At 40.9% G+C, this 27,504-nt stretch overlaps 2 protein-coding genes across 2 annotated transcripts in view; one reads left to right on the forward strand and one right to left on the reverse strand.

The window, feature by feature from the left end:
* vsig8a (V-set and immunoglobulin domain containing 8a) overlaps window positions 1-27,504 on the reverse strand; it is a 106,986-nt gene that overhangs the window by 52,286 nt on the left and 27,196 nt on the right. The window contains exon 2 of the mRNA XM_050053173.1: window positions 16,918-17,037. The gene's annotated coding sequence lies outside the window, so the exon portion shown is untranslated. The remainder of the gene's footprint in view (window positions 1-16,917; window positions 17,038-27,504) is intronic.
* Window positions 1-27,504, forward strand: part of si:ch211-127i16.2 (probable flavin-containing monoamine oxidase A) — a 63,558-nt gene that overhangs the window by 14,709 nt on the left and 21,345 nt on the right. The window contains exons 8-10 of the mRNA XM_050053168.1: window positions 12,398-12,498; window positions 22,101-22,259; window positions 26,195-26,281. Of these exons, the coding sequence (XP_049909125.1) occupies window positions 12,398-12,498; window positions 22,101-22,259; window positions 26,195-26,281 (347 nt within the window). The remainder of the gene's footprint in view (window positions 1-12,397; window positions 12,499-22,100; window positions 22,260-26,194; window positions 26,282-27,504) is intronic.

The raw sequence follows: 27,504 nt of genomic DNA on the forward strand, positions 1-27,504 counted from the left end.
CAAGGAGGGAAACATACGGACCCCTGCAGTAAAGTGTTGCTGTTGACAAGAAGCGGAAAGTTTTAATTGACCCGACTAAGGTAGCATTTAATAACATGCCATGTTGAAAATCAAACTTCAGTCTTTTGTCATTAATTAACAGCACACATTACTGCAAATACAATGTGTTTAGTTCGACTGTGTGGCCAGCCATGTGCACTGACATCATGTTGTGCCAGTGAATTTGAGAAAACATGCAACCCCTGAGGAAAATCCACTTTTTCCTGGTCAGAAAAAAAGAAATCCTGCATCCCAACTTACTATCAACTGCAGGGCTTATAGTGGTGACTTGGAGTTGATTTAATTTTCGCAGTCTGGCTGCTGCTTGTCACGTGTGGGACACATACTAAGACTGGAGCCGGGGCTAGTTTTTGCCAGGTTTGGAAGGGGCCGAAGCTGAATCTGAAGCTGGGGCTTACACTGGGTCTGTGCCTGTTTGTACTAAGCTGGCAACAGATCTGTCACTCAAAGCCTCATACTCAGAGCCATGGACCATGGCCAGGATCCTTAATGAGACAGGTTTGGGAGCAGTGTTGAATTATGCAGCATGGATTGCTCTGGCTCGGATGCCACGGTGCCATGCTTTGGCCTTAAATCAGTGTGGGGAGATTGACAGGGACTTTCAAAAGCCAAAGTCAGGCCAGTGATTGAGACGTCACCTCTCCCAAAAGGAGTCAGGGATAAATTAAAGGGAAGATTGCTGCTTGAAGTCATCTGTTTCGTTTTAATTTTCCGGAAGTGGGTATACTCGAGCAGCTTCCCAGTTAGTGGAGGAGTGAAGGAGAGAACTGTGACTCTATGATTCCTCCCTGAGACAGTTCAAGTATAAAGCATTGTCCTTGGTAGGGCTGGGTATCATTTTAATAATTACAATACCAGAACCACAATACTGATAGAGGACTTCATTTCCTACCCATAATGTCAATGGAATAGCATGTAGTGCAGCCATAGTTTTGAACACTGCTGTGGGAGTGTGAGCTCCGCACCAAGGACAGCTGTAGGAGTCTGGTTGGCCATACACACACAGTGACAGGGCTAACTATGATAATCACTTGGCAAATGTTACCTAACGGTTACTAACAGCTTTAAGGATGGAGTTGAGCTGGCTTGGTGCGACTTTGTTGGGACTGTTTAAAGGCTTGATGTTAGTTGTTAGCCGCTGCTGCTGTGTTAGCTCGTGCTAACGAGGCAGACGTTGAACTAACCATTCACCGGGAGGAGAGTGGCGCCGGAGATGGCAGCACAAGACAGTTTGCTGATCCAGATAGGGACCAGATAGGGTTTATGGTAGATTCCAGTATGGCTATTAATGTTCAAGAAGTTCGGCCATATAGAACAACTGCCGGCCATTTGTTTTAAATAGCCATATAATAGCCTACATTTAAATAGCAATAAAAAAAAAACATCATATTAAATAAACCAAAAAAAACAAAAACAAATTAAAGAGGTGACCTTTTGAAAAAGAGTGACTAATCACAGGTTAATTGCCAGAGTCAAAGGAGGAAAAAGACTCTGTTCACCCCAATTTGTCAATAGTCGCACCGCTGCCTATCAGCAGTCACCTGGCCGTTCACACCAGAAGCCCATTTCTCTGCTCTGGTCAGCAAGTGATTCTGCATCTCTGCTGTGCTCTAATCACATGTAGAGCTGTGTCTCTCTGTGTGTGTTTACTCGTCTCTCTCGCTCTCTGTTTAGACACAACTGACAAATATGTGGAAGCATGGTATTCATATTTTATCGTTTATCATAATCAGATCATTTATATCACATCTAATATGGCCTTTATATCATTCATAATACACTACAGTGTCTTTTCCTGCCACATTCACTCACGGCTTGCGGAAAAAATGGACCCGATTCTTAAACTATTGCTGCAGAGCCAGCCGCATAGCATTTAATATGCACAGCCCCATCACTCAACATGGACGCCAAAAGAAAGCAGGCAACACTCCACGGAAAGTAAGTTTGCTTCCCGGTGCTTCCCTGTCCGGTGTGAACCACCACGCTGAGTAGCTACTGTCTAGCTTGTTGTGGTGAAGTGAAGCATATATCTGGTCTGTTCTATGTGGACACCTGCAATGTGTTGGAGGTCTTCCTGGAAAATGTGATCTGTGATGTCATCACTTAAGTACACCAAGCACGCTGAGGAAGACCGTGACCGCCATGGATGTGGCGTATGCTCCGAAGAGGCACAGGCACACTCTGTACAGCTTTCGGTGGATAAACAGATCCGCCAGTAATTAACATCCAAAAATCAGGTCTGCTTAATATAAGTTTATATTTAAGTTGTCTTGGCAACTATACTATACTATTTAATATGCAATTACTTCATCTACATTTTAAGTCAGCATATTTTCCACTGCACATTTCAGCCGCTGGTATTTTCCTTTGACAGACAACTACACATATTATTGCCCAAAAGCCAGCATATCCCAGCTAATGTAATCTCTGGGTCTGGGATCAGATCCCCGCTGCATTGAATGAAGGTATCATTTGACTGGAGACATTTTGATATTACTTGGTACTGTTTTTTTTTTTGTTTTTTTTTGCAGGGTAACAAGTACCAAGTACTGAATATGGTACTTGAAACCTGTTAAGGTACCTGTTAAGGTCTTGAGTACAGATACCCAGCCCGAGTTCATGGTATCCATAACCTCTCATATCAGATGTTTGTTTCTGACATTCCTAATTCCTTCCCAAGTCACTTGCTTTTGAGTCAATGAATGGGTGGATGGATGAATGAACAAAGAAATTAATACTCTCTGGGGTCCAAGAGGTGTGTGGCATCAAAAGACATCCACCACTGCATTCACATACACACAAACGCGAAGGCTGGATATGAGCTGTGTGTTCCCCAATATATCACGTTTGTCCTGTTCTTGGCTCCTGGATTTATCTCCCCATTCATCCATCCATCTTTTATAATGAGTTCCGTCACTTTCTTTTTTCTCCTTCTTTTTTGTTACCACTTCTCTCACTCACCTCAATGATTTATGAACTGTTTGGTTTCACTGCATATGAGATTGCTATGCATGAAAAGGATGGGCTTGGAAATGAGAATTTTGACCATGTGCTGAATTTTGAAGATGTGCTTGAAGTATGTGCATATTTCAGTTGGTAAATAGGTTTCCATGTATATTCATTCTGAGACTTCATAGTAAAAAAAAAAAAAATCATCATTAAGCTTTCACAGCATGAAGTTGGAGTATAATGCAATTAGCGGTACAGTCTTACATTCAGCAGTAGTTACACAGACAGCTCTGCAGTTACTAAATTAACATTCTGTTTCAATGTGTTTTTCTGTCTCTCTTTATCAAGTATGGAGTTCCTGGCAGAGCATGCTATCTGTCTGGCTGTGTATGCACATATGTGTCTGTGTGGGAATGTGCCAGGATATTTATTGTTAAGTGGGTGAAGCTAAAGTTCTTGACGTCACTTGCAAAAGTCGTTGTACCTGACTAAAGGGGAATTTCATCTGATTGCAAATGAACTTGACAGTCAGCCAAGCAACACTATATCTGATAGAGCCATCTATCTTCTCGTGGAGGAGAAGCTGCTGTAATGACAGCAGGCTTGGGCAGTGTTGAGGAAACTATTACATCTGTCACTCACGGTTTAGTCCAGAGGCTTGTTTACACTAGTCGAAAACAGGTAAGCAGCGCATTAGCGTTGATTTGCCAAGTGACACTGTGAGCCAGGATTCTAGGCCAGTGTGTGCCGTGCTGTGAATGAAACTAATGGGGCCTCATTTAGGGATTAAACATGAAGTGGGAGCTGAAGTGATTGTGAAGATAAGTAATGCGATGTGATTTTTATCTTGCTGAATTTAAACTCTGTGGAAATGAATTAAGCTATCTGTGTGTATTTCACATTTCCTCTGATGAGCAATATAGCAAATGTTGATGAGCCGGCAAATACAGTACATGTAGCTTTGCAGAGCTTTGTTCAGCAATACTAAAAGTGCAGATCTCCAAAGGACAAACCATGGTCAATATGCTCTTCTGAAGCTCGTCATTTCTCGGGTTGGGTACCAAAACCGGGTGTCAATATGGCACCGGTTTCTACATGACTGGTACCTAGCGGACTGAATCACAACGCACATTTCTGTGCCTCATTTCCATTCTAGATTGTGTAGGTAGCAAGTGTGAGGCTGAGAGAGCGAGAAAGAGACAGAGCGCGTCTGTGTGACATTGACGTATGTGAGTGAGGCTGCAGAGTACAAAATTAACCTAGCAGTGCAATATGTGTACAGTTGAGGCCATTTGTCACTGAGTAAATGCTACAACTCCTCAAGACCCAAGCCAAGTTCCCGTGTCTTGCTTGTCAAGTGCTGATTTAAGTGAAGCGGGTTAGCCCTGAAATTGGCAAGTAAAGGTAAGGCTCAGTCATACTTTCTGCACTGAACGTCCATGGAGAGCTGCAGTTCTCTTCATAGTAGACTTCATAGTCTCTTCAGAGTACGACTGACAGTGCGGCAGTGTTGGGAGGTGAGCTAATCATCCTCTTAATGCCAACATCATGTAAAAGTGAAACTAAACTATGCTGCTGGGCCTGGAGTGACTATATGTCAAATATCCAACTTAAAAGTAACTTAACCAGGGTGAGGCGGCTGACTGAGGCTGGCTTGAAAGCAGTGCTTTGGACTGGACTTGAGTGGGAAATGCACACTTGCTATGCATACAGTCTGCACAGTCACAAAAATGGACTGCATGCAGAGGTCCACATAGGGGTCCATGTGGACAAAGGTGGATGATCAGTTCTACGTCACACTAGCCAAAGTGGACTCTTGTAGACACGTGGATGTGGAAACTGTGAATTGGCTTTTAGCCTTCCAGTGGAACCTGATCAGCCTCAAGGTGGACTGCTAAGGTGAACTAACAATTCTCATTCCATTGGCAATCTCAGCCGCTCCTAAAAAGACAATGGAGAAATGCCTGGCTGATCCATTGATTGATCCCAGCTCAAAATCTATTTTGCTGTTATTAATGCTGTACCTGTTATTTAGTGTTCAATTATTGTAGTTGGGTTAGGTTTTATTTATTTGGTGAATTTGTTTTGTATTTATTTATATTTTTATATTTAGGTATACTTTAAACTGTTAAAAGTTAATATACTGTTAAATTTCAAGCTCAAATTTGCCTTTTCAGTTAATCAAAAAGTTATTTTATGTTGTTGATCATCATTTTGTGCTAAGGCTGCCATCTTGGGGTCTGGAAGAAGAGTGAGACAGTGACACTGCAGGCTAAGTGAAGCTTTATTAAGTCATATTCAATGGGTTTCCATATGACTATGCCTATATGTGTCTACTTCTCTTTATTTTTTTTATTAGGCTATGCAATGCTCTCAGAGAATATGTAATATGTTACAGTGAGGTTTGGTTGAGGAAAATAAATCACATTTGGTATTGTTTGGTGGAGGCAAAGGTTTTTGTTTTGTTTTTTTCTGGAGTGAAAGAAGACGATAAAGCAAGGTACGCTTTCAACCATAGCTACCTTGTGATTGACACGTTGCTACAACAGCAGTGTCCTCGGGTTCTCAGTCAGAACCACCTGTCACTCCTCCGCAGCTTCAGCCTCTCTTTAAAATACGGTCACTTTGTCAAAATATGGTCATTTCTAGCTTCAAAAGAACAAGATGGAGATGGCCAAAATACCAAACCAGAGGCCTCAAACAGAAGTCCACAAACCATAGGTGACATCACAGTTGCCATCTCCACTTCTTCTATACAGGCTATGAATCTGACTGATGGTGCTGTCTCTCTGGCAGCAAAATAGTGTGTCTATGTAGGACCCCTTCACTTTTAGTAAAAAGCTGATGGAGAAAAATGGTTTCCAGGGCCTTTACATGAGCAGCCGAAATGAAATTTATCTTCTGTTTGTGGTCCACCAGCTACATTTAGTTGGCCATTTATTCGTAGGAGATTAAAACCCATCCAATATTAAACCACAGTTAAATGAATTCCTAAACTAATGAGGGGAATTTAGCCAAAAGGGTCATCCTCCTTGAGTCTATTTTTGTCCAGACCAACAGCAGAAATTATTAAGTAATGTCGGAACTCAGTGTGTGTAAGAGAGATGGGGGAGAGTGGCTGCCGCTGCTACTACTGCGCCTTCAATTTCAATAAGTGTCAAGGGGCTACGTACGTAATTCAATAAAAGATCTGTGATGTAACATGCCCATAGATACAGGACAGGAATCCATCTTTTACATTTGGATTAAGTGGTTGGTGAATTGTGCTGTCTATTTCTGATGGCCCTACAGATTTATGACAGTGAGGGCTATTTTTTTCTTCTTCTTTGGTCTCCATCAGTTGTTTTTGCCTCATCCTTGAAATGCGCATAGCTGTGTGTATAACTGTGGCTGTATCTGATGTCTTTCATGCAGTAAAGTCGAGGTGAATGTGTTTATGTACCTATGTATTTGTGTGAGGCCTTGTGCAGACTCAGGTTTCTTTAGAAAAGGACAAAAAAGTCTGTATCCATCCTTTCAAAACTGGCCTTCGATATGAATACCTTCTCATAGCTTTAGTCGAAGAGGTGCTTCTATCTTTGTTTTGATCAAAACGTTGAAACACTGAAGTCTAATGTAAAGGCTTTTTCTCTTTTCACATGGCCATTATCAGAGTGACACACCTAGCAAGAGGTTGTGCGTGTAATTACTTCTTCTCCTTCTCCTTCACAACAGGCTGTTACATCATATGCTGTGCACTGGTCTATTGGCTTTTTAGGATGAAAGAGACGATCCAATTTCACAGCACATGCAGCCACAGCCATGAACTAAAACTCAGCTCCAGCTAGCTTTGGCTATTTTCATACCTTTTAAAGTTTCTTTGCACCACTCTTTATAAATTGCCATTCGGAAGCTGCATCTCTGAATCATCATCCCTTTGATGTTATGTCTTGATTTGAGTGGCTTTTCATGTTTTACTTTCCTCATCCTTCTGACAGTCAAAGACACTGAAAGTGCCTGTGCGCTATGATAAAAGTTCAGAGTGAGAGAGTAATGGAAATTCTGAAGCCCCTTGCTGAAGGCTACTATGGATGTAACTCACAGGTCAGTGACAAAAGAAAATTGAGGAAGCAAGGTCAACATTGTCCGGTAGCACATTCACAAAAATGGAGTGAGAGGATTCAAATGCCACAGTATTCTAAAAGGAGAAAGTGAGATTAAGACAGACATAAAGTCTATGAAAAGACTGAAAGGAAACCACTCTGGGGGAGGCAGTGTCCTTAAAAGTCACCGTGTTAAGGGTTAGGAACCAGCAGTTGTGCAGATTGCTCCGGAGCCATAAGACACTCTTGTACTTGCAGCTGTTTTCAAAAGATGACAGAATGATGCAAAAAGGCAGTCTGTCAAATGACAGTACTTTAGTTCAGAGAACAGCGCAGATGAGGATTGTGTCAGCATCCATTAGTGGGGACTTGCTGTACTCCTCCACATCTGATCCAAAGATAAACTAGGACGACCATTCGCATTCAAACTCACATCGCAATCTAATAGAAATCTGTCAAATTGCAAAAGCTGCTATTAAAAAAAAACAAAAACCATTCCAGGTCGGAAGCAGCTAGCCATGTCATGACAGCATGTGTCGTGTGAATAAAAAGAGGTTAGGAAAACAACTCGTAAAATGCCACACGCAAGCTTTAATGCTCTAGTACTACTGTGTGAAAATGGCCAAGGCCAGGTTAAAGTGCAATCTACATGTTTACATATTACATTGTTTGCTGTAGCAGGTGTGTGGTCAAGGGAGACAAAGAGAGTTATGGTGGATGAAGTACGAAAACAGACAGGAATAGTTAACAAAATGTTTACAACTAGACTTTAAGTTATATACGCATTGTAAAGTGGTAGAGTCAGATTCAATAGCCTAATGATGCGCAGGTCAACCACAGCCCAGGGGTCTTGCGGGTTGACCTGCAGGTCAGGCGGTTCGGGTAGGCCTGTTAGAAAATATCACAGGTTTCAGGTGGGAAGGTCATAAAGTCACAAAGCAGCATTCTGAGTAAGTTATTAATGACTTCCAGGAATATGCAATAATCCAACTTCCACGCTCTCTTCCCCTGTCTCTGTCTCTCTAAAGGCAATGACACACCAAGCCTACGGTCGGCCATTGGTCAATGTCGGGCCATCTGTGAGTGTCTGTCTCCCTATCCAGTGCTATGTGTCCTGTACTATTACCCCTCGTCAGATTTGTTTTGGCTGATTAAGCATGTAGAATCGGCAGTTGGCAATTCAGCTCAGTGCACGAGGAGAGACATGGAAGTGAGGAAAGTAAACAAAGAGCTAAAGTCAAGAGAGAGTGAGATCCAAGCAAACTTGTTACATATAAGATCACTTTTCTTTAGCCACTGAGCTCTTCAGCAGACGTTTCGTGATGGTTCTTGTTATTGTTCACTGGCGCATGTTAAATAAGCTCTGTTCTTTCAACATTACATTGTGTTTAATGTGCTAAGTAGCTAACTAGCATCAAGACAGTCTTCAGGTTTCCCTTTTTGACCGACAATTACAGACAACAGCCACCTGCTGGTGTGGCAAGTCATTTCCTCCCACAGAGGCACAGAACGTATGTGCTGGTTGGCTGTTGGCTGTAATGTTTGCAGTGTGTTCACGGCAACTTTTTTGCCGAGACACAGCAACGTCAGGCGACGCAGCAAGGGGGCCTTCACCCCTGCTAGCTCTCTGAAGTCACTTTGGTGTATCTGGGACTTTACACAGCAAAGAGCTTTATCATCAGCATTGCTGCACTCAGGCTTTCTGTTTTTTGGCTTTTGACCAGGGAAATCTGTTCAGATTCAATATATTTAAATCTCTCCACTCATAATGTCTCGTAAAAATACTTCCCTCTGCAAATATGTAGGCCTAACACCATATCCTAACAGCAAGTGCCTCTCAGTCCACACTGAACCCGTTAAATATGCCCTTGTGTAACTTTATATAGCCTAAACAAACCACTGTACCTATCAGCTGTGCGCTCAAGATCATACTTAAGACATAACCGCTTAAAAGATGAGTGAGTACTTGCTGTCTGCCTATGCTTGTACTTTTTAAATAGAAAACAAGTTTTATTTTGTGATATTCTCTGCAAATGTCATATATTATAGTCAACAGCAAGTAGGTTGTTATTAGTGTAATTATCAGAAGCACAGCTCTGGTTTGAGGATTGGGTCTGGCTCACTGATTAATAAACATATGTTTACAAGGTGGGAACGGTGAATTGATTTTCGTAACAGGCCGGGTTGATGCGAGCTTTAAAAAAAACAAAAAAAACTGACCCTCTCTGACAACAATCTGACCTGACTACAGTGTGCACTTCAGTCTGTCTGATTTGTTACAATACACTACTGACTGAAAATCAATAAAATTAATTTTTTTTTTTTTGTATTTATTAATGTTCACACCAGGCCTGTTCTGCAGTGCTTGTTGTCCTTTTTTAATATATTTCGTAAGTTAAGTCACAATGGTTATATTACATGTTTACAAGGCTTGAAGTTACAAGTTATAATATTCCACTCTTTGATTGAATGTTTTCACCATCTAAAATAGATAAATAAAGATATATAAAATCAATTCATGTAATTGCAACATAATGTTATGGCCTGGGCTACATCAAACAGCAGATGATATGTTGACTGTATCTGATGTGTTGATCATATTGTGGAACGATTTACTGCTTGTCTTTAGTGAATAATACACAATATTCACCCTTAACATCTGTGCTGACTGTTGTGCTAACTAACAGAGGAAGCAGCTAACGCTAATGTTAGTGAAAACTTGGTTTGTAGAAAAGTATAACCAATCTGGTTTCAAGTGATGTGAACATGTTGAACAAGGAGGCTTATGACCACGGCAACAATCTTTGATATTGTCCACTGCAGCACATGATGACTTCCCTTGATCTGTTGTTTACCATCTAAAATAAAAGACCCAGTTAAATCACTAAGAGCATTTCCCTAAGAAACAACCCACTATTCTCCAAGACCTCTCCTTATTTTTTCTAGCTCTGTACAGAACTGACATTGAGTGGTAGAGCTCCAGGCACCCACAGACAGCTACAATATGTTGGTCCTAAATTTCTGATTCTGGGTACTGCCAGAAGAATCTCAACCAGATCTCTACACTGAAAGGCTTTAACACAGTGTCATGCGAATTGACACTTCTGCGTTGCATCATTCATCATCCTAGCTCAGCATGAATTTGCATCTATTAATGTCCTAGCATTGACTTTGTACAGCCCCACTTGAAAAATTTGTGTTACGTTTGGTGACCGTACAATATGTCAAAAACACATTAAGTTTTCAAACTCTTTAGAAATAGTCATTAAATGCTCAGTGGTGCTTTGAGCTAAACGCCAACATAAACACGCTAACTTGCTAATGTTAAGCAGGTATAATGTTTACCATGTTCACCATCTTAGTTGAGGATGATGGGAATGTATTTGGTAAAATACCTTGGGTATGTAAAGTATTGGACATATTGGAATTTTGAGCTGATGGTGGCTCTAGAGGGAAAAGGCAGTGGATCATCATAACATCATAACAAATCATCCTGAGGGGGGCATGAATGTATGTACCAAATTTTACATAAATCAATCCCACATTGTTGAGACATTTCACAAAATAATTTCAACCTCATGGTGGCACTAGTTGAATAGTCAAGTGAAGTTAAAGGATGTGTCATCTTGGCACCATACATATCTGCACCAAATGCCATAACAATTTATACAATATTTGTCAAGACACTAAAAACCAAAAACGTCAATCTGCTGGTGCTACCAAAGGAAAGGGGGGCTGCTAAAGTCAGTAGAATGATCATTTGGGCGCCATAAATGTCTGTGGAAAATGTAATGGCAATCAATATTTAGGTCTGGACTTAAGTGGTAGACTGACCGTCACTGCCTTTGGAGCCACTTGCATGGCTAAACTTCATCAACCTCTAGATAATTTTGCTTTCTTCTTTAGTTAACAGCATCAGACAATGTCTTATGGGCCTACTTTCTGTATGTTTGTGTGTGCAGTTTGACGGTATACTAACTCAACAGCAAACACTGGACTGTTTTGAAGGTGAGGATATTTTATTTTTCAAGCTCCTCTCTCAATTTTATTTCAGAGAGGAAATCCTCAGTATTTATCCCGTGGAGATGCCAAGCTCTATAGTGGATAAGGTTTGCAATTTAGGCCACCTTTTCACAGAGTGCCAAAAGTGAGGTCCCTTCAAAAGTAAAGTAAAAGCCATCAACAAGTCTGGAAATTACTGGATGCCAGAAAGAAAGCATGACAATAGTGTTAGTCTGTCACTGATGTCTGTTTACAAGCAGTACTCTGGCCCTATTCATCATCCAGCCACCTTTCGGGCACACATTGGTGTGTGAAATGTTATTTATTTAGTTATATAAACTGGCATCCCCGTGAACCTGTTTATTCACATTATCTTGATTTAGCTGTGATGCCGAGTTATGACGAATTTCTACGGAAGTGTCACAGCAGATTGGTGCACGTTAGAGATGATGACAGTGTTGTCACTAAAGAGCACTTAAGTGCTCAAAAGAATAAGATGCCAGAATACGTCTCATTTAGCCATCAACGACTTAACAAATAATGAGGTAGAAGGCATTCCCTGCTATCAACTTAGATGGTTTTGGTGTCAAAACAAGCCGCTTTATGGATATGACACGACTTGACAGGTCTTATGTCATGTGTACAGTGCTGTCATTTGGACGTCTAAGTGACCATGTCAAATTAGTTCGAAGCCACTTATCATGTCACTGTTTTTCAATTTTACTGCTTCGGGCTCATCAATTTTGTTTAGCATTAAGGGCATTATTTTGAGGATGCTGACAGGCTCTTGACAGTTTGTAAATGATGTTTCACATCTTCCACTGGTTCATTCGTTAAAAGCCTGGCTTTTGGCCAGATGTCGCTTCACTTGCCAGAGAGAGCACAGAAACAGTCTGCCTTCTCTGCATGCGTGACATACAGTACCTCTAAAGGTACTGATGAAGTTACTTGACTGCTCTCACATCACGGGGATGGAGCTTTTACAGATGTAAGTGCTGCTATTAGTATCCAACCACCAGAGCAGTATTAGGTCATGGGGATTCCTTTGTGAGGCCATTGATGCTAGTCAATGATTCAAGATGAAACCATTCTAATCAAGAGGAATTAGCTCAAGTGTGCTATCAGTCCTCACTTATTTCTTCTTCTCTCTTTTGATCCCTTTTTCTCTGTGAAATAAACTAAAGATTGCTCCACGTGTTATATATATGTACAGTAAAGCACACCAGGTGAGACCAGGAGAGGTGCGTTAAAAGGAACTAAAAAGAGCATTTGGGATTCATGGTGTACTGTTGTTTCCCCCACAGCAAGGATCCGCTACCAGCCAGCCCTGCCCAGCCAGAGAGAATTCCTTACTCAGAACATGCCTGTGGGCCACATGATAAAATTCATTATTACCTACCAGACGGTGAGTAGCAGAATATAAATCATGACTGAACAGACGCTAACATGAATAATGTTATGAAGATACAAATTTAGAAACATTAATTTTAAACAATCACTCTTTGTCCTCTAAACAGTTGTTGCAGCTTTGACATATTTTTCTTCCCCAGAGGGTTTAACTCTAAATAATGGTGTAGACACACGCATACAGAAAATAATGATTTAGTTTATGAAGCAGGTTGGCTACGGTGGATTATTAAATTGGCCGTACTTACAAAGAGGTGAAGCTATTTCAGTTTATGATACATAGAAAACAGCATTTGTAAACAGCATTTGTAAACAGCATTTGTAAGGGGTTGAATTGCAAACTCGATACAGTTTATGAAAAACATTTAATCACACTACATGCTTGTCATATTTGATATTTTACAGTTGCAACGCAGGGGCCCATTTTACAAAGCAATTTGCGAGCATTGCTTACACGCAAATGTCGGCTGCATCATGTTTCACAATTGATTGTTTCTTGCAAATTGCAGATACATTTGTCAGTTGCATGGGCTGCAACTACAGCGTTTGATAAGGAAATTTTGTTAAAATGATCATATTTTCGCTTGGCAGCCTTTTATTTCATGTAAATTCAAGAATGCTTTTGAGCAGTGGCATCAGCAGAAGAGAGGGAAATTTGTTTTTAAAGAGGTCTTTGTTTACCGGTTTCATAAAATAGAAAGCCTGCGCGGCAGACAACAGTTGACTCATCTGGCACAAGTTCTTCAGAGATGTCAACACTTTGTACAAAAGAGCGTCTAGCACATGAGATTTGATTTGTTTAATCTTTTCCATCTTGCACTTTACAACCACGAAATTAATTAACAAAATGCTTGTGCACCTTGTTAGTAGATTAAATTTGTCTACTGTAATGAACACAAAGTCATTAGTGCTTAGATCTGTGCCTTGGGGTCTTGCCAAAAAGCATTTGGGTTCTGATAAACACAAACAAAAATATTGGTCACTGATCTAGAATACAGTTTGTTTGATATCCTTACTCTCAGTTCATAGTCTTCTACATGATTACAGAGCTTATGTTTTCTAACTAGTTATGAATATGACATGCAAAGTGTAAAACAGGAGGTGGGCTCATGTGACTGAAACATGCAGTACTTCCATATTAAAATAGCACGGTGAAAAGTGAGGGCGTTTAGCAGTGTGGAGGAGTGTTTACATTCCTGACATATGGCAGGCAATGGTGGATGTAAAAGCAGAGAATAGGTCTAAAGCAGACTTAACAGCAGCTGAGAGTCAGACACAGATCCAACAGACCAGTGCACTCAACACTGATAAAGGCAAGATGACATTAAGCCTGAGCCAGGGCCGACAACACAAACAACAAAATAGGTGCAGACTATTATGTGACTATATACAGGTGAAACAGACAAAAGGCTGTGTCTGAAATCACTCCCATTTACTACATAATGCACTCCATGTACCCACTGTCGTTTTATTTCCGTGAGCGTTTTCCTGAGTGTAAATTCTTACAATATATGTCCTTCAATAATGTCCACAATGGAACAAAGACGTAGCGTATATTGCAGGCAAACCCCTTTCTACTTCTTTCTTCTGTATCCAACTATACACAATAGTGCAGCATTTTGAAAATGTAAAAATCACAGTTGCACAATAAAGCTTTTAGTGATTACACAAAGTGACTATGCTTAATAAATGTCCAACATTGACCTAAGCTGAATCCTAATATCCGCTTGTGCACACCTCGCGCATACGTCAGACCAGGTGTAAGGACAGTTTTAACTAAGATAGTGGCAAGTGATATAAAGAGGAGATTGAATACAGGGTGAGACACGGGTAATTGTGGGGGATTTTTTGCAGGCTACACAGCGCTACTCAAAATGCCGATCAAAGGCACATTTATGAACTTAATTTCTATTATTGATGAATAATAAATCTAACCACTTTTTATTTACATTTCAGCCACCATCTCCCTGTTAATGACTGTTTAATTTTAATGTTGAGAAGAGCTTTTCGATGTTAGTTTCAACATGAGCGCCATGAATGAATCATTGATCATCCTTATGTGTAACAATAATCATGACTGAGATTTTTACCATGGTGATGGTTTGCAGAAATGTGATTAATTAGTGGTACAAAGGATAAAAATATCCACAGCTGTGGGTAATAGCAGCTGTTCTGGCACTGCTGGAGAACCTCGCTGATGCAACACAGTTGGTGAAATTATACTTTATTTGCCATATTTCTCATTGACAGTTCTAATGAGTGGTGGAGCGGGAATTGATATTGATTGCAAACAGTTGTTTAAGGGTGTTGCTTCATCCATTTGTGGGGAACTGTGGTGGTGGCAATTTTGGTAGAGATTTATAAAACAGAATCAGAGGTGTGCAAGGCTTTATAAATCTGGAGAAAAGAATGTGCATGCACATCTCTGCCTTGGTGCATACACACAAAGTCATGAATCTACACAAAGTTTTATGCAGCTGGCCCATGGACTTTCCCAAACTTGTAGACTCACACACACTTTACATGCACAAAGTCGTGAACTCTGCCATGCCAGTTCAAAAATATAATTTATAAGGTCTGGATGGGCGTCAGGAAGGGTTGGAAATTAGCTTTTTTGTCCACCTGCCACTCTGGCTGGTAAATTCTACCAGCCACTCAACAGATCACCATTGTTTTTGTGGCCGGTGAGAGAAGCAAATCTAGCTGCCACTTGTATATTTTATCAGAATTTGGCTGGTGGCTGGTGCCAACTTCCAAGTCTGGCTTCAAGCAAGCTTACTGTGGACCTCCAGAGAAATCTGCTCCAAGTGCAGACCACACCAATTTGGAAGATCGCTCATCAAATAATCAAGACACAATTTCAGGGTTAATTTGTGGGGCACCACCACAATATCACCAGTTGCACCACATTTTTTCGAGACCAAGGTGGCAAAGGCCTGTGGTGGGGGGCATCTTGACAGCTGTACTTTTAGATACAGTCCCCCCCTCTATCAAATATGAAAGGAGGCCCCTACATGCTTGAGCTTTATACTGCTGACTTGTAATAATCAGAACAGACATGTCCTGTGATTTTCAGCCTTCTATGATTATATATTTACCCTTTACAGCAGGCACATCCTGACCGCTGAGAATATTACTGTCAGGTATTGTCCCCCCTCTATTAAATATGAAAGGACGCTGAAAATCACAGGACATGTCTGTTCTGATGATACAAGTCAGCGGTCCTGAAATGTGTGTTTCTCTTCGCTGGACGAAAAAACAAGCGTGTCACACCAAATGCTCACCGCTACGGCATTGCTTTGGGTTGTGAGCGCGCATGTCATGCCTCTACATTGAAAGTAATGGGTTTGTGCACGTAAAAGACACTACATCTGAACGCCCCCCATGCACACAAACTCTTTAACCAAGGCGGCAGCAAAAATCACCCAGGCAGCCCGCCTTAATCTTAGATAGGCAGTGAAAACCCTGGAGGTGCGTTTCCCTCCTTCTCTCGTGGCAAAGCATACTCTAGGCACATACGGAGCAGCATCTTAGCAAGCACAGCAAAAGTGAAGGTTTTGGTGTTATCTACTGTTTTTCAACCTGTACTGTGTTCCCATGGAAACCGCACACGCCACAATCCAACCCGCACGCCACACGCCACAATTTAACCCGCAAAAGGCAGTTTGCTTTCACTCGCTTTTGTAGCAGCTGCACCTCTAATCCATCTATCTGAATTTACCAGCTCTAAGTGATCCGACCACTTACTGACTCGAAGTCTCGATTGTGATGATCAAACTCTTTGTTCACCAACTCTCCATCACGCAACTCAAACTCAACAAATTGCTACTGAGGAAAAAAGTAAAGCAAAAAACCCCGATTTCAGAGTGGGGTCACAGACTGATCACACTTCTTTGTGTGTGTGTGACAAACAGACACACACACACAAAGAAGGTTTGCCTTTCCAGCACCAGTGAGTTCTGGTTCTTCAAAACACACACACACACACACACACACACACACACACACAAAATACCAAGAACCTGGTACTAGCTCACCTAAATGAAATGCTGTCATTTCTCATACTTCTCTTTGTACATTTTTAACTCAAGGTGATGACAGAAACATGTCACCACCAAGGGCCCTGTCTGCAAGACCTGTGGGTGAACATTTGGATTTAGTCTTGAACTGTGTCTGTACATGCCTCAGGGGCAGCCTCGCCACTGCTGTTACACGGCTTTACTTTGTACGACCAATGTTGTGCTGCATTTACTGTGTATGTCTCAAAGCTCTCTAATGACTCAGAGAGCCACAAAATCTGAAACTCATATCTTACTCTTGCTGAGAGTATGATCCTTGCTATGTGAACCAAGCACAACCATTTGGTGCATTCATTCTAGGGATAGAAATGCCAATGCCCTTATTGACTTTTACTTACCTGTCTGATTCTTTATCAATTCCCTTGTTAATTCCCGATCAGTGTAAAAGAGGGAGCTGGTGGGCGAGTGGAGCCAGCTGTAGCCTGAGAGCTACCTGCAGCAACAGTGTCTGTCATGATCTAAAATGGAAGAAATGAGATAACATTTGTTTAGCATTAGTTTCTCATTTAGGTTTTCTAAGTCAAAGAAAAATCTGCTGAGCCTGCCTGTGTGGAGCTAATGTTAATATAACATAAGATATTTACCCTCAGTAATGGACATGCTGCTCGGCTGGGAAGCAGTGTCAAATATATGGATTTTCTGAAATTTGAACCCACGCTATGTAGAAAGATTTTCTTACCTGAAATGATCATTTTTACAGACATTACTGTTTTTTTGTTTTTGTTTTTTGGTGAAATGAAGCTTTGGACCATTTCTTCTCTTGTAGGCTCTCATTTGTTGTGCGAAACCATTCAACATGCAATCTTAAGCTGAGAAAAAACAGTCCTCCACAATGCGTACCTCCAAAGTTAAACCTTGGCCCTTGCCATCAATTCTAAATGTCAGTATACTTGGTAAAGACACACACTGGCCATGGTCAAATGCAGCTACTTGAAAAAAGGTTATTGAGCAGAAGAAAGTCCACTGATATACAGGCCTCTCACCTAGACCAAGGTCCCCTGAGCTGTACTTTGAGGACCTGAGAAAAGCTGTTCATGCTTGAAAACCCACAAATGTCATTGACTAGAAGAAGGTCTCGCATGAAAGAGGGAGCCGAATACTTCCAAAGTGTGGTGAGAGACTCATCGGTTTCTACAGGAAACATCTGGTTGTACTTGGTGCCATTCATTGAGCCTATGGGGCAATAATGTTTTTTTATACAGTGGCATTAGATGGTAAATTATTGTGATATGCTGACTTTAAGAATAATTTAGTTTTTCAAAAAGTCTATCTATTCACTCAGGGTCTCTCACCTTAAGAAAATCCAAAGTGAAAAATATCAAAATACTCAAGTCCATCAAAGCCCCGCTATCGTCTGAATGAATGGAAATACCATGCAATTCACTCATCCTTATAGCTGTGATTAAACCAAATGTCTCGCTTCGCCTGAAAACAGCATCGGAGGGAAGTACAAAGTGCATAGAAACACCTCCTTTAAAAAAACACCAAGACACACCAGCAATTTCCACTGAAGGGAGAGGAAGAGTGAGTTTAGTGCTGGACACTACCATCTTCCTCTCTGTCATTTCAGGAGAATAATTTAAAAAACAACCCTCTCGCTAAACCCACGACCACAGGAAATCACTGAGACACTCTGACAGCAGATGGCAGCAGACACCTCTCTAGTAGAAGATGTAATAAAAGAGAACGCTGAGCTGACCGAGCAGTTCACTGGAACACTCTTGTCACATCACTTGTGCAAGCCCAGGGACTTTACATTTTCAGCATAAATAGTTGAGTCTGCACTCCTGCCTTGGATTATCTCCTCCACAGTGGGCGACAATCCTAGAAGCACCGGCTTGTCCCTCTCAGGTTCCAAGTCCTTAGAGGCAGCCTCGGGCCGGGCATCACATCTGTCTCTGCACTTACCTCTGTCGACGCTCTCCAGTGTTGGGTAATTTGTCAGGGCAGCGTCCTAATGATCTCAACATTATATGGAGCTTATGTGAGCACTGGATGTAAAAGATTGAACATCAGCAAATTCTATAGCCTTCAGGAGCCCATTTATGCATGGTGTATGTGGTGACAGGTCAGGCTGAAGCTGGCAGGGGGTGTTATGTCTTCAGGTAAAAAGATCCATATGTGGCTTCCTGAACAAGGTCCAACAATGTCAAAATTGTGACCAGGCAGGTTAGGTAGCTGAGACAGAAGAGACTAGAACACGACGCTGTGTTTTTGCAGAACTACAACCTTCCAGCATGCTGTGCATCTGTATTGCCAGGAGCTGCCTCCTCTCCTCAGTGTCTCCTGAGGTGTCGAACAGAATGAAAGTATGCCATCATACTTCACGCTTGTTGATCACTCAAATTAGCCTCCCTGACAGTGCTCTTTGGCAGGACAGACGTCCTGTGCAGAAAATGGATGGGTCTGGCCCTGAAAAAACAATTTTAAGAAATAAAAGAATAGTGTGCCATAGAAAAGAGATATTAGATTATAAAATTATTGTTCTGTTGGAGAACAAAATTGTTATGCAAGAATGTTCCTCTTAAAGCAACGCCTCAGAGTGCAATGTAAAGAAATGATGTCTACTGTATTTGCTTACTGTAAGTTTAGTTTTTCTTCTGCAGTCTAAGATAAATTTCTTCAAACAAATGACAAGGCAAGATGAAAGCAACTACACCGAATTAATTCCTTTAATTATCCTTTATCAGATAACACTGGTATTTATTAAGGATTAAAAAATGTAACAGCCAGTGTTTCAGACTCACATTAGCCTGATCATAATGTACCAGCCAAAGTACATCTGCATGAATGGATAAATGCACATTTAAATTCATATGCATCCAGATGTATGCATATATCTGCATGCATATGCAAATTCAAACGCATAAGCACACACTGGCAATAGTTAGAAGTGGTACAAAGACTGCCAATATAATCCTCACAGTATTGTAACATCAGAGTAAGTCACAAAATGAATATATGCATGACTAAAAAATGTCAAAGAGAAGTGTCATTTGGTGCTCACTCAGAAAAGTCTGTACTACCCAAAAGCCTTGGTGGCAGGTTCATCACAGTCACTTATTATTACATGAAGCAGCAAGGTTGCCAGAAGACTACACATAGCGTGTGCCAGAGAGCCAAATACTTACTTTTTTATGAGACATTTGTACTACATTTAAACTGTAGGTCTAATGCTATCTTGTGAAGGACCATAGCATGGCCTTGAGACTCTTGAGATATGATGCTGAAATTATAAAATCTGCCCATATGAAATGTATTTTACTTTGTTTGTACATATATTACAACACGCTGCGTTTACTCAAGTCATTGTACATAATTTTGGCCACTTTTAGATCACAGGCAAGGTTATGTTTATACTGTATGGTTTGTGAATGGTAGTTTAGTACCACACAGTTATACTACTCTGCATATTTTGTGAATGACATGTATTCCTCACACAGAGCTAACTCAAGTGACTTGCATTTGTGACAGCATTAAAGGTTAGTTTGGGGTATAACTAGCCTTCATCTCTTATAGTCTTAGATGAACAGCTGCTGTTAGGGCACAGCAAACTCCTGTCATATAGTTCTGGGTTATATCATTTAACAACCACAGCACCAACCAAATGGGCAAAACAGTAGAAGTAAAAGTAAAGACACAGTAGCTGTGTTACCAACTTGGCAAACAAATGTAAAAAAATAAATAAATAAATAAATCAGTTTTTCTGGTGCATTGACACTAGGGCTGGGTACCAAACTCTGTACTGAACAAATTATGTCAGCACCACCGAGTGCCAATTCACGATAAGTCCATCTGTGCCAAATGCTGGTACCTGAAAGTGCATCTGGGTGAGAACATATTGTCTAGACAGAGGCAGAAGTGCCACCAAAGCCTGCAACCACATAGAGCTCCACAGAGTTGACAAGAGGTGGAAGTGTCCTGAAGCCAGGAAACTGGCCACGGTTCAGTCTTCCTCCCAGCTAGCCAAAACTATTGCTGCACCACAGATGTGCCGCAATGGTTTCTCCATCTGGTCTATATTCTTTTTGGTTTCTCCATCTGGTCTATATTCGTTTTGGTTTCTCCATCTGGTCTATATTCTTTTTTATATTATTTTAGTCATAGCTGAGTGTCACTGCGAGACAAGCAGACACATACACACGGTCTACTATGTTGCCCCTGCAGCTTGTTCAAAAATTACATACTTACTTTACTTACAAGTACAGAAAACAAGTACTTTCAGGTGTGTATATGTTCAAAATTTCACTGGTGTAAATCTCAAAATGACAGTCAAACATTGGCTCTGCACCATTACAACGCCGGCGTATGCCTGAGGTGCGCCAAATAGGCGAAGCCTGCACATAATTTGACAGTTATCCCTGCTGGCAGATACACTGGATCTACCACTAAATTTCAGAGGGAGAGCGGTGTTTACGACACCATGACCACATGGCTCATACAAGCACAAACAAGTCAAGGGAGATTGATGAGACAGAACTGATGAATGTCAGATTTTGGCAAAATCCTACTGTCACATCACTGTCCATGCAGGCAATTATTCTTCTCCTAGGAGAGCTTCCATGGCTTTTGCCCCGTCAGCTGACGCTGTTTATTTTGTCAGCTGGTTGATAGATTACACTCCACTTAAACAGCTTTCCTGGCCCTCGCCATTACATGTTATGCAGTGGAGCAGCGTTCACAAACGCAGAGTCCAACTACAGTTTGCATTTATAAAAGAGACTGCTCTTTTCTATTTATTTGGCAGTTTGGCGTCTTTCCCTGTGCACTATGATTATAATGATAATGCCACCACATCAATGTAGTGCCGCAATTGCATTTACAAATCACAAAAATCTTCTAAGTGCAAAGCTTGTTAGAAAATACTATTTTCCATTAACACTTGTCAGAGTTTTGTCAAGAGCTGGAGGCGGGACAAAATTTGATGGAGGCAGCCGCCTCCAAATTCTCTATGCAGGAGAAACCCTGTAATTGACACACTGGCATATAGTCAGCATATGCTTGGCATTATTGGCATTAGGCATTATTGTACTCTACATTATTAACAGTTGCTTATTTACTAAGTTACTAAAAATGGTGTTGATCCCTCTGAATAAACTCTGTGCATAATAATTAATTGGCTTGGTCAAGGATGGTGTTAGAGGGAGACAAGAAAGCAAATTGCCCTCAACCTCAACTAACTTTTTCCATTTTCCATTTTTATATTCTGTGGTACTTAGTTTAATGGCAAGGGGATACTTTTAAACTACAATGCTGAGACAAAAGGTAGCCCTCAAGTGAAAAATGTTTCACTGCTACAAATGATAACCTTACTTATGAATGCTGTTGAATGTGGCACTTGTGTGATAACAACATCCTGTTTAGCTTTCAAGTGCAGAACAATCGATCTGGGCGGATGTCTGTACTAAAAGAGAAGGCCCTCAATACAGCTTATGTACAAGTGGGTTCTAGTTGGGTTTTGTGCTTCTGTAATTGTTGCTGATATATGATAAAGCCATGAGCTCTTTCTGTTTCTCTACAGGCTTTTTGGAGGGAGAAGGGCTTCTCTGGGGAAATAGTGACAGGATCCTCTACCGAGTGTCCATTCTGTGTTACCTTTGATGCCACCAGCCCCAATGGTAATGCTGCCTTGGTAGGCTTCATTGCTGGCGAGCAGGCATCCCAATGGAGCTCCGAGGAGGTAATGTGGAGACAGATACACTTATTAGTATTTATCTATAATTTAAATGTGTCATGTTCCCTTCTTGTAACACAGCCTCCTGCCGTTAGTTTGGATTTTCATTGTGATTCATTATAGTCTCGTGTTAATTTATAATGCATAGAAATGGTAAATGAGAAAAGTAATTGATGCACATTTTTTCCATCATCAGGGTGATGTGTGTGTTATATTTAAATTGATAATGGATAGAAACTGTGGTTTGCCAAGCTCATACTGTGGGCGGGCATGTGATATTCCATTATCAAGAGCTATTCCTAATATTATGAGTTACCTGATGAGATGTCATGGTTTCAATAGCTCTGAAGTCTGGGAGTTTCGTTAGACATAAATTGTATGATAAATCTAGGTGCATATTAAATTATGCCTTCTCCTGGATCAGGGATTGATGGATTATCAATCTAGCTGATTAGCAGCTGCAATATTCAGTAGGGATGCAAGATAATATCGGCACGTCATCGTATAGGCTGATATTGGGAATGGGCCAACATGCTTTTTCTTATTATGCACAATGAATTAATATTACATACACTGAATAGCATTCTATTTCATGTCTCCATCTGCCAGTGGGCCGTCACAATGAGAGTATGCATGCATAATATGACGTTAATTCCACTACAGAAGAGATCTGATGATCACTTAAATTACTTGGGAAAAAGTGGACATATCAATATCGGTATCGGTTATCAGCCAAATAAGTTGTTATATATCAGCGTACTGGACAACGGCAAAACAATCCAATATTATGCGTCAGCGTCTCTAATTTATAGCATTTTTAGGAGTATATCAATTATTTGTTTAAATCTGATTGACAAACATCAATTGAAAAGTGTGGTACCACTGCCTCTCCATGTCTTTAGTCACCATTCTTTAGCCTCACTCATTGTCCCACCCACAGCATTAATTAGTTTGTTGCATATCACGAGTAATGGCCAATCAACACTATCGGCTGTTGTGCCTAAGATGGGTAAAGACAAACGTAGACGGTAGCTGCTACTGTGAGCGAGCAGAGCTGTGTGCTGGACGAAAGGCAGCAGATATTGCGATAGAAGTGAGAACTGTAAGGAGAGGAAGAAGGGGTGAGACGGCGCCTGGACATGAGCGAGAGATAAGACGAGTTTATGAGGATCCAGACATTTCATTCACCAGATGTATATGTGTAATATGGACCTGCCGATGCGCATTCAACCCACGTTTGACACATTCATGTATCAGCCACCACTGTCACTTGTAGAAGAGACTTGATTCTGCAGTGTAGCTGACACACTGGTAAAGCAGAGAATAATACAGTAAGATCAGGCTTCATGATCAAAGAAAGGTTTTGCATTGCAGCAGAACTTCAGTCAGTGCTCTCTGGATGGATGCACTAAAGAAAAGGTCTCTAAGTGCAGTATGGGAGTATTACACATACCAACACTGGGGAAGGCAGGCTGCAAAACATGCAAAGAAAATGGAAAAGCATTGGCTCTTTTTTTAAGATAATGTTAAAAAGTTCTCCTTCGCAACATTTAGGATGCTTTCAGACCTAGAGTTGTCTTGCTTTGGTCCGAATCAGGGACTCATTTTGTTATTAAGTTGCATAATTACCTAGAATTGGTTCATGTTCTCACGGCAGCATTTATATGAGGACCAGATAAAATGAATTGTATGAGAAAGCTGCTCTTGATTGGTCAGAATTTCCATGTGGGAAAAATCCAGGAAGTAAAGCAAACGTTGAAGAAGAGTACACTTGCAAGATAAATGTGACACTTTCTAATGTCACAATGGAGGGACAACTACGCAGGTTGATTTTAGCGCTGCTCATCGTGGACTATATTGCTGTCATTGTTCATTTTAGTCAAACCATACAGTTTGAAAACGAGGCGCGGCTCCAACTAGAAAACAATGTTTTGATGCATTGGATGTGCTGAATGTGCATATTAAGGCAGTACAGGAGGAGGTGCACATTAATAATCCTCCAGGACTGTAACATGCTCATGTTTAACCCAAACAATGTGTCACGTGACTGCAGTTGATTCAGATCCAGGTCGGAATACGTTCTCACCAGAAACGAACCGCATCAGAGTTCTGAGACCACCTCTTCAAGAAGGTCTCAGTCCGGTTGTTTTGGTGCACACCTGAGTGCGATTGCTTTGTTCACACCTGCCCAAACGAACTGTACTTAGGGGGCAAACAAACTTGAGTTCGACTGAACCGAACCAAACAGGGCAGGTGTGAAAGCTTGCGTAATTTAACATTAACTTAATTAACTTAAATCAGTTCCAAATATCTGTTAGTCTCCTTGACTTCTAATCATCACTATTGGCCCTGAAAGCACCTATCAGTCAACCCCTACCCTGGATGTACTTTGGCTGGATTTTAAGCATCACTCTGTGTTCTGACCATTTCTCTGCATGTTTAGGGTTGAGCCTGGTGAACTTTTTGTGTGGACACAAAGGCAACATGGTGTGCATTGTCCGACTAATGTTATTGTGTGAAAATGCTCAGAGGCAGCGTTATGAAAATGTATGAGTGAACAGCACAGCGTGAGGAGAACAGTGGGGGACTCCTGCCAGCTTTCAATAACTGTTACTTTGGTAAATATAGAACAAACTTTTGAGTTTTTCAATTCAGAGCTACAGAGTCATTTTATTCATTTTAATTAATTTGTATTCTTGTGATACTGTTTTTAAGCTTCACAACTGCACTTGGAAGGTGAAACAAAGACTATTTGTCATAGACTGGAGAGATGTAAAGAGCCACTTGATGATTAATAGTTATCCATTAGGTGAACTTGTAATCCCCCTATGAAATATCTTCTTACACAGATTTTGCATTGTATTCATGCAGGCATAATATGACTGTTTCCGATTAAAAAGGTCACGCATACCTCTGCTTCTACTTCAGTAACTGAACTGTGCTTTTGACAGCTGTGATTCTCTTGCACTCCCATACACACTTCTTGCACACTGAGCCTACATCCTCTCCTTGCTTTCCCTCTGAGTTGACATTTTCTTTCAGTGTTTCCCTTTACCTGAAAAAAATAAATAAATCCAGCCTTGTCTCTGGTGTTGTTTTGGCATTTCACTCATTAGCCTGACTTGCTACAGTGCTCAGGCGTAGCCGTTTCCCTGCTGTGCCATGCTGCACAAAGTGCTAAATAATTAACCTGCACTTGCTACTTTACTGCTAAAGAGAGGAAAACAGTGTTGGTGTGTGTGAGGCAAGTGGACATCAAGGTTACAATTGTGCACTGTTTTGTGCTGTTTAAGTAAGATTTAGCTGTATATATATTGATATTTTTCCCTATATTTGGCTCTTATACAGCTTGGTTGGATTCACTGTGTTGATTTTCAGTTTGTTGGTTGTTTTGGTTTGCATGAATGGAGTCCGATCTTGAAGGGCATTTTTTCCTGAGTAATTTTAGGTTTCAGCTGACACAATTTGCTGCAGGGCTGCTAATAAACAGAGTGTTTTTTGTCATAAATTTGCCATTAAAAGCAATTTTGCACAATGTTTAAATTCCCTCTTTGTTCTTCTATGAGGTGTATTAAGAGACTGAGTTTCAGCAACAAATTATTGCAAAAGCAAGACAAGATAAGGGTGTGCTGAGAGCAAAGGTAAAGTGACATGCAGATGAGGAATCCTGGACAGTTTTGCAACATCTGTCAGCATGTTTTATAGTGATCTGTCCTTTTGGTCCTCAGGCCTCAGCTGCTCTGTGCATAACTCACCACGTGAACTCATACAACCAGGAGCATGTGCTGACCACGCTTGAGTTATTCAAATTGACTGCTGCTTCCTTTGTCCAGCTTAGATTGGTTTCTTGAATATGCATTCATATTTTAGCAGCCCGTGTGAGTGATGAGCAAGTGTAATGCAAGTGCCATGTTGGCACTGATATTTCCCTCTGTTTGCAGGGTGGGGAGAGAAGAAAAGCTGTGGTTTCCAGTCTGGTCAAATACCTAGGTCCTGAGGCCGCATCTTTCATCCATTATGAAGAGAAAGTAAGTAGATCAGTGGCACATGTCTACTGTATTAAAACAATAATGATTTGGTCTGAGAATTTTTTTAGTGCTGAAATTCATAGCCTAATTTTTAACCTTGCGGTCCACGGAAGAAAGCTAGTTTGTGTAGTAAAAGCTTGAAAACACTACTTAGTTTTAGCTTGATAATAGTTACAATCTCACTGGTCTAACATTACAACATAAAACAATACGACAAACAGGGAGCTCAACATTGGTCTAACCTAGACCTGTAATAATCACATTTTTACCACCTCTACGTCTGTATTCCAGCAATGCAACTGTTAATTCACCAGTGTCCAAAACTAACTTTTTGACTCACTGGCCAAGGGGACTGGTAGATGAAAAATTCCACAAGCCAGCATATTTTTTACTTTACTTTAAATAATAAAGTGCCCCCAGGTCACATATGTACTTGTTTCAGTACATTTCATTGGAACAATAAGCTGTCTTTGAGAAAACAAACTTAAAGACGAGGCCAGAGCAAAAACATTAAGCAAAATTATTCTAATATATTATAGGTGCCCTCTGGTAAGCAGTGCATTGTCCAGGGCTTTTACTGTGAAGGGTAAGAATGCAAGGAGTGAGGCTAATGCTCTGCTGCTGACAGTGAGGGGCACAATAAGGAATCGACCCATCGCTAAGTCCTGCCCCAGGACGCAGACTGGCCGATCATAAAGTACTATCAGGCTGGATCAGACCAGGGTCCAACAAACAACCCAGCTGTGCTCCACTGACTCTAATGCAGATTTCCTTCATTTTCAGGCTGGTTTTGTGGATTTGGAGCTAAATGTTGTGCCTGGGGCACGTCATGTATTAATGATACTCATTACCTGGAGGGTTGGATAAAAATATACATTTCTTCCCTGTTCCAAAACCAAAATTAAACCCTGAAAAGTGTAGGGTTAGCTAGCTAGCTACTGAAGATATAGCCTACCGAATGTATACACATGCTGCTTTTGCTTTTTAATGATTATAACACTGAAACAAAGACCGACCCTGCTGTACAGGAACCAGTGAAGGGAAGCAGGGAAACTTTGCTGATATTCAACCTGCTGTGTGTCATCACACTGTGATGCCACACAGCTAGTTCAATATCAGCAAAGTTTCCCTTTATATTCATTGTCTTGTGTGGCGATCAGCAGTGATGTGGTGGTTCACTTTTACACTGTGATCTGTAGCCTATAGTTCGGCTTTAGCTTCTA

This window comes from Epinephelus moara, chromosome 9 (genome assembly GCF_006386435.1).
Source record: "Epinephelus moara isolate mb chromosome 9, YSFRI_EMoa_1.0, whole genome shotgun sequence".
NCBI lineage: Eukaryota > Metazoa > Chordata > Actinopteri > Perciformes > Serranidae > Epinephelus > Epinephelus moara.